Raw genomic sequence first — 14,779 nt, forward strand, 5'->3', positions numbered from 1 at the left:
GTTAATGTGATCAGTGAATTATGGTACGTCCTGAGATTTGATTTTCACCCAGGTGTCATCCACATACCTGAACCAATGACTTGGTGGTGTTCCAGGGTAGGATAACAAAGCCCTCTTTTCCACTTTTTCCATGTACAAGCTGGCCACTATGGGTGAAACTGGGGAGCCCATGGCACACCCATGTTTCTGCCTGAGTACTGACCCTTGTATGTGAAATAGGTGGAATTAAGACACAGTTCCAAGAGCAAACGCACTTGGTCAGTGCTGAGAGTGATCCTATTACTAAGGTTGATCCTGTAATCTCTTATGAACTACCTTCACTGACTGGAACACAAGTGAAAAGAGATGTAACATTATACAAACCATTGTTTCATCTGCCTCCATAATGACATCTCTCACCTTCTCAACAAAATCCAAGGTGTTCTGGATGTGGTGTGGTGTGGTGGTTGAAAACAGAAACTTTGAGGTGACCGAGTTGATCATACAGACTTTGTGGAGATTCCCCTGGGTGTAGCCTGTGGTATGAGGTCCGGTCAGTAGCGTTGTCTTGTTCCGTTTCAATCACTCACCCTCTTCCTGTAGTAACAAATATGTGTGACAAAATTTTCTCAGGATAGTGTTTCTAAAAAAGGTTAAAGAATAATGTAGTCCGAGCCCGTTTTCAGATTATCAGTTTCTTTGAGCTTGATGCCAACCACCTCTTTGACTTTTTGCACAGTGTTAGCCTTCATTGCTGCTTCATGTAGTCTCATAGGCAATTTAAACTTGTTTTATAAATATATTTGCATTATTTTTATTTGGACTCCCAAGTGTACTCACACCAGGCTCTAGACTGTATACATGCAAGCTACCACCTTTCCTTTATCCCAATTGGAAGGCACTGGAGCTCTCCAGCTCAAATTCACACAACACCACAATCCGGTTCATGACTTTTCTGACTCAGGTTTGTGACACAGCCCTGTCACTTGTCTTGCAGACTCACACTGTGATTTTGAGCTGCAATGCATGAAGGGAGTGGTCATTGAGGCTCCAGGTTCAGGTGTCGTTTGCAATCAGACCAATGCCCAAGCAAGGCATCACCGTGTGTGAATACAATCTTACATCAAGTCTACCAACAACAACGACACAAAACAAAGGAGCTTATGGCACAAGGTTGTCTTCACCCAGTTTATTCAAATTACAAATAACATCCAGCACCAGCTTTGTGCGTTCCAGCTGTGAAATACAGAATGTTTGAGACTAGAAAACAAAACATCCCCACTGAAGAGAGAATTGGCAAAACCGTTTGATATTTCCTGTAAGGGCAGCCTTTTTCATTTTGAGCTATACAGTTAAGTTATATGGTGAGGTCTCCAAGAACTTGATTATTTCTACCAAACATCTCACCACCATATACAAATATACACATACAACTCTGTTCATCCACAGTGAATATACATAACCCTAGCTTCAACCCTCCCCTACAGAAAACATCTTGTATTTTGAGTGTCTGGGATCATTGAGCAGGGACAGGTGTGTAGATCTGTGTGAACCTCAACATTTAGATCCCCTACAAGCAGACAAACATCTTAAATCTTTTATTCACAAATAGCATTTCCTGTTTTCTAACATTCACAGATTCCCGTATGGAAGTTGGCAGAAATAGGGGTTCACGGGATAGATTTGCTCTCTGGTTTGACATGTAACACTTCCCTTTTTAGTGACGCACAGCAAGTTGCTCTTCTAGGGTAAGTTGCTCCTAATTCTGGTCTCGTGTGATGGGGGCCACAATAAATAGAGTATAGGTGAGAAAGCGCAAGAGGGGAGACAGATCGATAGGAAAGAAAGCGAGACAGACAAGTAAGCGGAGTGAGTTCTGCCTCTTCCCCTTCTGGGTAACAGGGAGTGACCTGGTGCCAGGGCCAGCCAATCACAGGAGGATCCAGACCAGTTTAGACCAATCGGATCGCTTCAGTGAGAAGCCTCTGCCTGTTGCTGCAGTTTGATGGCAGTACAGTCTCGTCACAACAGCATGGTGACGGGTTTCTCCAGGAACTTGCGGAACTCGGCGAGCCACTGTGCACCGACCGCGCCGTCCACCACCCGGTGGTCACAGCTCAGCGTCACCGACATCATGTTGGCTACGTCAAACCTGCAAGGACCCGCTGCATTAGACGGGAGTTTAAAATGATACCATGCCATTCTGTTATATTACTATCATCAGTGCACAGACCCTTTTTCGTTGTCAGCAGGCATGAGGCGTTTCTCTGAGCCACCGACAGCGAGGATGCAAGCCTGAGGAGGGTTGATTATTGCCGAGAAGTTCTTGACACCAAACATGCCTAAGTTGGAGATCGTGAATGTACCTCCCTGGTTGGGAAAATAAAAAGGACAATTTAGGTTTGCGAAGAAAGATAAAAAGAAAAAAAAAAGATAACTCACTCAGAATATTAAAAAGCCTTACCTGGAACTCGTGAGGCTGCAGTTTGCCGTCTCTTGCTTTGCCAGCGAGAGCCGTCACATCTGAGCTGATGGAGGTCAGTCCTTTGATGTGGGCGTTAAACACTATGGGCGTGATGAGGCCACTGGCTGTGCTCACTGCCACGCTCACATCCACCACGTGATTCCTGGAAAACATAAGTCATTACAGATGCCGGCACAGTTCTCTCTTCAAGGCGACCCTTTCGAAACCAAAAGACGTATTCCGAGCGCTCTCTGCTGGCAAAACTGAAACTGCCAACCCCAGAAATATCACATTATTAAGATAACTGTCATTTAAGCACAAGCATACAACACAACTGGAAGCACTGGTGAACTTTATATTTACAGACAGACACTCCTATTAGAATAAGTATAACTATGTGTTTTATACTACCATAAATAACTATAAATAGAGAGGTAAATAATCCTAATAGCAGCATTAACAATGACACAGGTAGGCAGTGGAACACACCGATATAATGGGAGGTATAATAAAGGCATTTTAACTATTGCACTTGAGGGAGATATTGCATTATTATTCTAAGTCAACAAGGTGCTTTCAGCCACTCTGTTATTCACAAAAGGTGGCCATAGCGAGAAGCTCCGCATGTCTTGATTTGGCACATTTTTATACCAGATGCCATTACTGACACAAACCCAAAGAGATCTGCGTCTCCTACCGGGATGTTTTGCTTGTTGGGCGAATGTGTAAACGAGTACACTATAGGGCCACTATTATCCTAGATCAATACTGCACACTTCTTCCTCTTAACTAAAATAAAGAAAGCAGTCTCATGCAGTGTAGGAAACTGATTACTGTGTAAGTGACTTCATGTACATTTAAACAGCACAGAAAATGGAAACAAGTTCAGCTACGAGCAACATTAGAAATCATGCAATTTCATGTTGCTACTCTCACCTCTGCTGCAGATAAACTGACACCTCACCAGTGCGAACGAGACTTTGTCTTTGATTATTAAAATCATGCTGCCCAACTTTGAAATGTTTCAATCAAGCGCAATAATTAAAACAAAATAACAAAGTTAATTTATCTTGAAATTAAAAATCTAAATTTTAAATTTCCCTATCAAGTTAACTTCATTTCTCTGCATCTCTCTCGTGGTTGTACACGTCCCGGCTGCTGTGAGAGAACCACCAGTCTGCACTAGTTGCTTTCGGCTGTGATGGTTTCTGCCTTCAGTAACAAGGTTTTATCATTTAAATGACTTACTGCCGTAATGTTCCCCAAATGCATGTAAACACACTCTGTGATGCATGCACGCATTTAAAGATAAGATCCAAAGAGACAATGGCTGGGAATACAAAGCAAGATGGATATTTCCACAGTCAGGAGAATGTGTTTTCTGTTTGCTGCTTATAGGAACTAAACTCCATGTGGCTCTTAATGAGTTTTTACTCACTGACGAATGACTGTGTCCATCCAGGATGAGTTGCATTCGGGAACCTTGAGGCAGGCCAGAGCGCTAGCTTTGATGATGAAGTCATTCACACTAAGTTTGATATTCTGGGCTTGCACCTCCTGCAGAGAGAAGAGGGTGAAACCGTTTATGAGATGCTGGAAATGAGGTTTTAGTGCAGTGGTACAAACAAAGCATTCACTCAGTTAAACCTCCATTAGAAAGCACACACTCACAGCGTTGAGTTCTTTCCTAAGCTCAAGCACTTGGTCCATGTTGACGTCTACAGACAAATAATAGTGGGGGATGGTTTGTTTGGACTGCATCAACCTCTGAGCAATGACCTGCAGGAGAGACAAATATATGCACTTTAGCTTTGATCCATTATTCATCACCAAGAGGAATGAGGTGTGCTGGCTGGGTCTGTTTTGATAAATGGAGTGCCCGCCTGTGGGGCAAAATGTGTTAGCACAGGTCAGAGATAACAGAGCTACACTGAAATCTCCTCAGGACATTTGCCTCTAAGCTCTCAATACACCAGCACAGCACCCCGCACAGAAGGAGCCGCTAATGCACCGACTGCTAGCAGTGGAAGTCATCACAGAATGTAATGGACCATCAAGAGGCAGGTGTGTGGTGGTGCTCACCTTGCGGATGTTGCTGATAGGGATGTCTGTGAAGGTGCCAGTTGGTGCAGCAGGGGCTGGTGCAAATGCAGGAGCAGCTGGAGCAGCCTGCAGAGGTAGAGATTTAATTTGCATTACATACAACAACAGAAACAGAGGTACAGAGCATTACGGCAGGATATTAATTAATAAATTAATAATTCTGATTATTTGCCAAAACAGATAAATCACTGTGCTACAACAGTTAAATGTATCATTTAAAAGAAAAATGGGCATGACTGACAGGGACTTATTGATTAGACCAGGGGTAGGCAACCTTTCTGATGGCGAGTGCCATCTAAAATTTCCTGTGAGGTCAGTGTGCCATATGATTGCATTAGCAATAAATTTAATAACACTCTATATTAACAGTTACACACTATATAGAACCACTTTATAGAATTATATTTGTTCACAGATGTTGGCAGCTATCAGCAAATAGTTATCAGCTATTTCGAAACAAAAAAAAGACACTTTTTATCAATAACAAGAACTCCATGACAGCAAATGAACTGTACAACAGAAAATACAAATGCTATTTATGGTCTCCTCACAACAATGATAAGTAAAATAAACTGGGCCAATATGGCATGTTTGTTAATACAGGGATACACATGTTAATGTGATCTCTGGTCTCCCACTCAGAGACACAGGTCTCCGAGCGGCTAAGCGAGGACACTCTTCATATGAGAGAAAATCTGCTCACACAGATATGTAGAGCCCAATACTGTCAATAAGGCCTCTGCAATGTTCTGAAGACAGTTAAACTTGTCAGGTAGTGATGTCCAGCAGGTGAAAATGCAGCTCCATGAACACACACAGCTGTAGATTCCAGCTGCTTCGATGTTGCATTAACTGGCATTAACTCAGCCAGTTAACGCGAGACAAATCTAGCTGCTCATTAAAGATTTCTGGTTTGATCAGAAAATAAAACATTGGTCCATACACCTGAAAGTCCCAAAACGCATTGGGAATTCTGTCTCGAGTCTCACGGATGTATCCGTGTATCTCCGTGGTGCTGATGCTGCGCTGAGCGGAAAGCTCCTGAAGCTTTTGAAGTGTCGGAATGTGGAAAGCTAACAACGTCCCCCCTCAAACAAGAGAGACGGACTTGCGCCAGAAAAGCCGATCAGCTGATCATTGATCAGTTTCATGATTGAAGTAGCAACAGGAGAGGGAGAGAATGAGAGAAGAAGAGGCAGCTGTGCAGCGTAACGACAGATTAACTCCAGCTTTGTGTCTTTTTCCATTGTAGCTGAAGTCCGGGACAAACTGCGTTCCTTTTCAGCTCAACACGAAACGCGTAATATTTTCTCTGAATACGAGACGATTCCGTCTTTTTATGGGACGGTTGGCAACTCTACTAACTAACCTTATGAATAAAATAAAGTTCACTACAACAATGCTGATGAAAACTCCGTCATGCTAGCTAGCACGCAGCACGAGTTATTGTAACTGACTGTGAAAAGTCAGCACAACGATAATAAACTCCACCTAAACTTGGTTTATATCTGACCCGGACAGACTGCAGGTCATAACTTCTTACCTGAAGTTTAGTTCACCTGACACTCTGACCGGTGCTGCCTCGGTCTCTGCTCCTCCTGCCTCCCTTTCCCTCATCCACCTGCTGGCCTCCACCACTTGCTAATGTTACTGAATCAGTGGAAGCTACGCCATAGTCACCACCAAACAACTGAGTTATTTTTACACACCGGCCAGAATCTGGCCAATCCACCACCTTTCATTGTTTATACCGCTACAAAAAAAAAAAAAAAAAAAAAAAAAAAAAAAAAAAAAAAATCATCGGCCCACCGAGCGTGCCATCAGTTAACCCTTCGCGTGCCAGCTGTGGCACGCGTGCCCAGGGTTGCCGACCCCTGGATTAGACTGTCAGTATTACATCGGTATTAAGAAAAGGAACATTAAACAATAAGAATGGTTGCACATGATTTAACTGGACTGATGTGCACTAATGTGACTGAACAGTATGGGTTTCCCTTACAGGTGCAGCTTTTGGTGGAACAAAGTTCTCAATATCCTTCCTGGTGATGCGTCCATCAGGGCCAGAGCCTGAACAAGAGTATTTAAAATGAAAAAATGAAAACGTAAAAGCTGCATACTACTTCAGCAAATGCTCTTCATCCATCACATACGTCTGGCTACGTACCGCTGACTTGAGCCAGGTCAATTCCTTTCTCAGCAGCAAGTTTCTTGGCAAGCGGGCTGACGAACACGCGACCCTTCCTGGGTGCTGCAGGGGCAGCAGCTGCTGCTGGTGGAGCAGGACTGGGTGATGCAGCAGCTGGAGCTGCGACCTACAACATTAAAAAAAAAAAGTGTTCTTAAGGCATCTTAAAACTGTACAAAAGCCAAATGACTTCTTATTTGAAAGTACAGGTTTTCTGTGAGTCTCACCGGTGCTGGAGGTGGTGTGGAAACCTCAACCACCCCAGTTTCAACGTAATCCTTGAAAGCGGCAATGTCGCTTTCCTTCTCTACAATGATGCAGAGCGGCGTGCCCAGGGGAACATCACGGGTTCCCTCCGCCACCAGGATTTTAGCCAAATACCCCTCCTCTTGCACCTCAAAGCCTGTATGCAAACACACAGAAGGTCCGGGGTGAATGTCAGTATTAAAAGCTATACTAAAAGTGAGCTCATATAAATATTTTTTCCTCTGTAGTGCTGAAAGTGGACACGCTTTAGGATCGATGTGTTCAAATCAGTTTGGATTTACCAATGGTCGCCTTGTCAGTTTCGATCTCAGCTAAGAGATCTCCTTCACTCAGCTTCTCTCCGACCTTCTTCTCCCAGCGCTGCACTGTTCCCATCGTCATGGTTGGAGAAAGAGCAGGAAGTGCGATCTGTAACACACAAATTCCCACAAATGTGAACAATACTAGACCTGAAAAAGACTCACAACCTCTTCAGCTTCTAGTCAAGTTACTACAAACACTGTTAAAGCTCCAGAGAAAATGACTTCAAGATGACCCCTGAAGGGACCGAATGATGTCACAGGGACATTCACAGCTGAAGTAAGGGCAGGGACAATTTTGTGGCACAGCCTCCAGCAAATTAAAGCCTTTCCCCTCTCTTTGATTAAATGATGAAGTGGTGTGACATTATTTTTGTTTTTTTTAAAATAAAGAAAGGGGGAAAAAAAAAAAAAAAAAAAAAAAAAGTCCTTCAAATAGAGAAAGTTACAAATATAACAGATACATGGAAACTACACATCCACGGAAACTGTTTAATGGCACACACTGTAGTAAAGTAGTAAAATCTGGCGCATGATCAGAAGAGTCCATATTGGTACCCGCTTCTCTGCCTTGATACACAGTGATCCTGAACAACCCTAATCAAACCAGAACACAGCATAGGTAAAGAGATGCTGTCTAAATCACAAATCTACAGCTTTCCGACCGGACTCGTTTATGTGAGAGCTCGCTTACCTTTAAGTGTGCGGGATAAGAGCTTCCAGGGGCTGCAGGTGGAGCTGCCGCAGCAGCAGCAGGTGGAGGAGGCGGCGCAGAGGCAGCAGGTGAAGGAGTGGCACCGGCTGCTTTGATCGAATCTAGTGTTACATCCTTAAAGGCTGAGACCAAGTCAGGGCTGCAGGGGAAAATATATCCACAAATAATGAGTAGAAACTGACACAACTGCATCGAGCCATATGGCACGCTGTCAGCTTTTAACCTTCCATATTTGATTGTGGCAAAGGCAATTTTGTTGATATAGCACATTACATTTCATAACAAATGTAGACGTAAACCAACCAGCATTAAAGTTTATTGTAAGGGTTTTCTGAAGATTCAAGTCTTTTTATCATGTTTGTTAAAGCTCAAGGACTTAAAGGACTGAAAAAATAAATAAAAGCAGCATTTTGCCACTATCAAAACATAGTGCTCCCCATTTAATGTTTTCCAACTATTAATTCGTCCCATTACTATAAAAGAAAAAAAAAAAAAAAAAAAAAAAAAAAAAAAAAAAAAAACCTGAACTAACAGAGCCTCAGCTCTGAATCTGGACTGTCCAAACACACTAACTTGTCAACTGTGATGCAAATCACGGCTCCAACGTTGACATCTCTGGTTCCTTCAGGAACCAGGATCTTTGCCAGATAGCATTCCTCCAGCATCTCAAATCCCACAGTGGCCTTGTCCGTCTCTACCTACAAAGGCAGAGGCAACATTAGAAATGTACACCACGATCATGTTTTGCGGCAGCGTGGGCACACACGGCTCCTAACCTCAGCTATGAGGTCACCCTCGCTGATTTTCTCCCCCTCCTTCTTCTCCCAGCGAGCGATCGTTCCTGTCTGCATGGTGGGCGACAGTGCAGGAAGCTCCACCTGAAGAGCAAGCAAATGAATAAAATCAATGTATAACCTAAAACTTAAAAAAAAAAAAATCCAAAAAACCAAAGACTGTATCTGTATTATCCTTTTAGAGTATCCTCACTGGGAACTTTTCAACAGGCCAGTCAAAAAAGTGCCAGAAGTCAGGTGTTGTAACTGCTGTTGCTACATCATCATCACCTCATTCATTGCTCAATAAAATGACCTACATCCACTTTACCACAGCTGATTTTTATTGAGTTTTTTTTTTATAACAGCAAAGATGAATGACATGCTATTGGTGGAGTAACACAAAGGTCGAAGGACTACTAAGAAGCCTTCCACTTTAGAGCCAAAACTGGAGGGTTTCATTCAGGCTCACAGCCTAAGATCTGCACCTACGCTCAATTAACCTAATGAGCACACCTCTGGACTGTAAGGGGAAAGTGAAGCTGCCAGTTTCATGATTTCGGGGACAGCATGCAATTTCCACAGGCAGCACTCCCAACTGACGAAGAGGTATAAGCCAGCAGGTCACTTAAATTGGAGGACGAGCCTGTCAGACTTCCCAGGTTATAATTGTTTCATGTTTTCAGCAGTTCCTGAAGTTGTTCCACAACCAATTAACCATGAGCTCCCTCCAGGTCCTCTGTCTAATGCAGCAGAGGAGAACACAAATCACCTGCTCTAATTGACTTCGATACACTTGGGGAAAGTGACAAAGTATGAATCTAGTCTTTTTAAAACTTTACAATGAGTGCGCTGTGCACACAGTGTACTGTGTTAAAATGTCTCAGACAGAGGTGCGCAGATTGAGCCAAATATCGACAGTACCGAAACAAACACTGATATTGGTATCAGATCGTGATACAACCTATACTTTACTTCTAATGTCCAAGTTCAGCGTTCAGCCCTCTGAACTGTGTTAGATAAATTATTTTTGGAGAAAGTAAAATATACCTCAAACATTTGCTATGAAAAGTGTCTGAACCTTTTCATAGTGACTGTCACATCCTTGTTATTTGTAAGCTATAGCACATTTAAATAACAGTGCTTTAGAGAAAGGTACATTTATATTCCAAGTCTAAAAAAAACTGTTTCAAAATACATGACAAACTGAAAGCTGTACTTTGTTGTGGAAACAAAACACAGCTATTATGGAAGGTAAAGCTCAGTCAGTTAGTGGTCATTAAAAGTTGTTCACAATTTGCAAATTTATGATAAATCACCTCATAAACAATAACATATTGCTGTTCCCTACTTAAGCTGTCTTTATAGGTTACAAGTATCGGGATTGGCAATACGAAACCCTGTATTTACTTGGTATCGGGATCGATACCAAATTTTGCAGTATCGCTCAGCACCATCAGGCATGTGTTACGTTTTTATAGCCCCAGTATTTCCTATGGCCTCCGTGTTTGGGGCACACAAGTCAGGTTTGACGGATTGGTGTCATTCAGGAGAACCGCAGCACAAACAGTCACAACAGTCTCTGCTTTATTTAGTTCAGTGACCAGTGAGGAGTGGAGAAACTAGTCGTTCAGAGATTCAAACGATAGGTAACAACAGTTCCTGCTAACCTCACACAGGGAAGAGCCGGATTTCCAGCTAATAAAGCGTTTTTTAACAGATCTCTGTAACAGGCAGGGAGGTCATGCTAGCTAACGCGGTGAACATGGGTGCTATAGCAACCTGACACCGGCTCCGGTAGCGTTACCTTCTGGTGTGGCGGCAGGCTGTAGAAGCGCTTGCACTGACATCCACCTGCTAGCTGGGGAGACCGCAGAAGAGTCGCTCTGTGGTAGAAGCCGGAGCCCAGAGAGGCCGCTCGGGACCCTGCTCCATAATGAAGCCGTCTCAGACAGCTGGTTCCGGGAGCAGAGCGGGAGCTGAGCGCAGCAGGCCTGGCCGGGAGGGCACGGGGACACCGGAGCCCGGAGGACGGCCTGAGCCGCAGGATCAGACGAAGCATTTCGCAGCGGTTGGAATACTATACAGAGCTGGTGAATAATATGTATGCCTTACACCAGCATGAGAGCTACACCTACACCGAGGGTCTCTTCTCCCTGACAGCCAGCCCCTATTTAACTCCTCACTTTCTAATGACCTCCTCAAACACAACGATTTACGGCTCTCTTGCTTGTGCTGTCGTAGCTTTGTCGTTGGTGTCGTAAATGGCAGCGGCTCACAATTCAGTCGCCGAATACCCCCAAAACAAAAACAAACAAACAAACAAACAAAAAAAAACACCACCACTGCCAATGAAAGTACAATGCTAAAGAAACAAAGTAAAGCAAATAAAAAATTATATTAAGAACTGTTCAAACTGTTTTAGCGATAAATGTAATTAAGCTGTAATCACATCAATGACCACATGATGGCAGTAGATTCTTTTACTGGGAAGTTTGCCTGGGTCCAGCCAGCCTGTGAATCTTGATTTTATGTATCACAGTTATGGCGAGAAGTTTGCATATACCCATTATGGCATCTTTAATGACTTAAAAAAAAGAACTGGGTGCACAAGTTTGAATTTATTTTGGATTTTGTCCAATTCACAAAGGTTCCAAAGGTCCGATGACTGCATGATTATAAAAACACAGCTGGCTGAAGCAAAGTAAGTCGAGGTAAATGTGAAAGTAAGTAAATAAATAAAACCATGTACACATCACTCAGTCAAATCAGCATTGAAGGATAAAAACTGTCTAAGAGTGTCATGAAGCATTCAGAGGATGACACAAAGTTGGCCTTTGTGCTTTTCAGTGTTTGAACTTTCCGGCACTTAGGTCTGCTTATTGTAAATATATTTTACTTGTTTTTACTCTTTGTAATGTTAAAGTGACACTGATGACACAAGCACTGTCTGACTACAGATACCAAATCAGATTTGGTATTTGTAAGAGTGCCATCTGTTGGTCAGTAAGTGGCATTTCAGGTAACAGTCAACATGCTGGACAATGTAAAACAATAAAATACAACATAAAAACAACAAATTAGTTGAATGCTTGTCTATATAAAAATATCTTCAGCTGCTTTTTAAAAGAATCAGTGGTGTCAGTACAGTGTAAAAACAGTGAAAGAGAATTCCACAACTGTGGTGCCACTGCCTGAAAGGAACGATCACCACGAGTTTAAAATCGAGTGTGTGGTGGAATCAGCAGTTGTTGACCTGATGACCTTAGAGCTTGGGAAGATGAATGCAGTTTCAGCGGGTCAGATATATATACTGTGGAGCTTGACCATGTAGGGCCCTAAAGGTTAGAAGTAAAATTTGAAAATGAAACCTAAAATTTACAGGCAACCAGTGAAGGGAGGCCAAAACTGGGGTGATATGAGATCTTTTGTTGGTGCCTGTTAAGAGTCTTGCTGCAGTATTCTGAGCGTTGTAACAATGGCATCTTCAGTTAATGTGTTAGCTCTGTATGCGAACTGGAGTGGGTGGAGTGTGTCTCCTTCTGATGGGAGGGGCCTTTGACACCATTAGTCCGAGAGGGGTTGCTCTGTAGCCTTTTTGGATGTTGCTGTAGGCTTTATCCAGTGTGTTTTTCCACCTTGTTGCTATAATGTTCAAATTTGGTGAATACTGACCTTAAGTCAACATGGTTAAAGTCCCCAACTATGATGTACACTGCATTGGGATAGGAGTTCTGCTGACTCCTTATTGCCTTGTGCAGCTCATCCATGGCTGAGTTAGTATTAGAATAGGCTGCACAGAAGGGATCCAGTGTTATACGAAGGTATATTTAAAAAAAGAAAGAAAAAAAGAAAACAAAGCATTAAAGCAAATGTTGTTGACAATTTTTGGCATTATTTATACTCTAATGTGCCTCCTGTCTAACCTGTAAATAATGCACTGTATGTGTAGATTCTCCTGAGAGAACTGCCAAAGGTTTGGACTTTTCAGCTGAATTCCTGTGGCTCTGTTTTTCATAATCTAAAGCCATTTCCTCACAGCTTGCCTTACCTATAATGAGGTGAGCAGAGTAAAGGGCGTATTATAAATGTCATTCCATGCACTATTCAAATGGACAAGCCAAGGGAATATTGGCAAACATTACAGGGTTTCTTTGCAAGATGAAACAGTATGTGTGATGCTGAGCTCAATTTCTGGGCCAACTATATGTTTTGCTTTATGCATTTAAATGTTTACCACTTTTTTTCCTCTCCTGAAACTCAAAGATGTCTTATAAACTTAGACAAACTTCTCCAAAACACATTTAAAAAATGATTTCAATGATAATTCTTCACACTTTGGTAATCCTTTCTATTACAACTTCATAATAATGCCATAATAGTGGTGTAATAATGTGGAAACAAGACGGTAATAATATGGAAAACCAAGTTAATAAAGTAATGTTTCCACATTATTATTCCAAGTTTCTGCCCCCTTATTACTCAATAACATAAACTTCAGTGCAATATTACTCATTGCTAATATAATACATGACTTTGTGACATACCAATATATCAAAATCAAAATTTACTCCTATTCTTACTGTTTTATTATACAAAAGCAATCCTTTCTACTTTACTTTATGGATATTTTATTTAAATTCATGTGTTTTTGTTAGACATGGTTGGAAGAAAGGCATTAGTTCACAGGGCACTAAATAAAATACACTGTAAAAAAAAGAATTGTTGCAAAAACTTAAAAACTCAAGGCAACCCACTGCATTTACGTTTTTAGGTTCTGATGAATAACTTATAATTTCAAGTTTAGGAGAAAAGTTGCTTCAACTAATGTTTTTGTGTTTACAAAATTAATAACTGTGCTTTTTCTTAACTCATATTTTATTGTCTTAGCAATGTATTTCCTAAAGTTTACACAAGGTATTAGTTTTAGTTTTGGCAACGTATTTCCTAAAGTTGACAAAATATATTTTTCATTGTTTTAACAATGTAATTCCTAAAGTTTACACAACATATTTTTTTTGTTTTGCCAATCAATTTCCTAAAGTTTAGAAAAAGTATCCTTTATAGTTTTCATGAGGTGCTCCCTGTTGTATTAATGAATGTTTACACAATTTTGATTTTCAAATAACTTTGTGTTCAAACACAACTGCACCACTGACAATGTTTTGAGATGAGCCATTTTTAACATACTGACAACATTTAGCCACAAATAAAGTCCTTTTCCAAAAACAAAAAAAGGTCAAATTTTTGTAACAAATGTTACTCATCCAATTTTAAAGGTGTGGTATTGTCAGACAGAATATCAAACCTATCTTGACTGATAGTCACTAACAAACAGATTCAAAACATCAGATGGCAGGATATGAACTCTTCTATCTGGTTTCCATACAGCAAACAAATGTGTACTTGAGTTCTTTGGGAAACTCCATGTTGACCCCATAAAGTAGGCCAAACAGGTAGGCAAAGGCAGTGGGAAGGTCTGGCAGATCATCAAGAATAATGTCCTCTTCCAAAACAATGGCAGTGTTGACCACTGTGGACTGCGAGTTGGGTCCCACATAGTCCTCCAGAACAGTGAGGATGCCCACCGTAACACCTCGGGTTGCCCTCTCAACTGGATCTGTATCCTATGCAAAATTAACAACAGTACATACAAGTCTCTGTAAACCAAAACTGAAGATTGAGTAGATTTGCATACTCACCAGACATGTTAAGAAGAGTTTGGTCTCGTCGTCACGAATAAATATCTGTAACCCTTCCAAACTGATGGTTCGTCGATGCTGGACTATGTTTGAGGCCTAAAACAAGGAAATCAAATAAGACTCAGTCTCATTTATAAACCTACCATTTTGTTTTTAAAACAGATTAAGTGTTGTTGCTAAAAATACAGCCTTAAGAAATAAGATGTTAAAATGAGTTATTCCAGATAATTGCTCATGGTTTTGTCAGTTTTTTTTAAAAGTAATTTTGATGCACAACCAATGTAGCACACTT

At 41.5% G+C, this 14,779-nt stretch overlaps 1 protein-coding gene and 1 long non-coding RNA gene across 2 annotated transcripts; both read right to left on the bottom strand.

Annotated features, from left to right (window-relative positions):
• Positions 1-1,140: 1,140 nt before the first annotated feature.
• dlat (dihydrolipoamide S-acetyltransferase (E2 component of pyruvate dehydrogenase complex)) lies at positions 1,141-11,017 on the bottom strand. The gene is made up of 14 exons (XM_039618559.1): positions 10,593-11,017; positions 8,789-8,890; positions 8,586-8,710; positions 7,992-8,151; positions 7,280-7,406; positions 6,959-7,134; positions 6,711-6,858; positions 6,546-6,613; positions 4,526-4,612; positions 4,115-4,222; positions 3,882-4,000; positions 2,444-2,606; positions 2,213-2,349; positions 1,141-2,131 (listed from the first exon to the last, which is right to left on the bottom strand). The coding sequence occupies exons 1-14, from the start codon at positions 10,845-10,847 to the stop codon at positions 2,002-2,004; spliced, it is 1,905 nt and encodes a 634-aa protein (XP_039474493.1). The 5' UTR covers positions 10,848-11,017; the 3' UTR covers positions 1,141-2,001.
• Positions 11,018-11,345: 328 nt separating this feature from the next.
• On the bottom strand, positions 11,346-14,578 carry LOC120442209. Its single transcript, XR_005614573.1, has 3 exons — positions 14,488-14,578; positions 12,712-14,412; positions 11,346-12,578 (listed from the first exon to the last, which is right to left on the bottom strand). It is a non-coding gene; the product is annotated as an uncharacterized LOC120442209 (long non-coding RNA).
• Positions 14,579-14,779: the final 201 nt, after the last annotated feature.

The sequence above is a fragment of the Oreochromis aureus genome, linkage group 10, assembly GCF_013358895.1.
Source record: "Oreochromis aureus strain Israel breed Guangdong linkage group 10, ZZ_aureus, whole genome shotgun sequence".
Taxonomy (NCBI): Eukaryota; Metazoa; Chordata; class Actinopteri; order Cichliformes; family Cichlidae; genus Oreochromis; species Oreochromis aureus.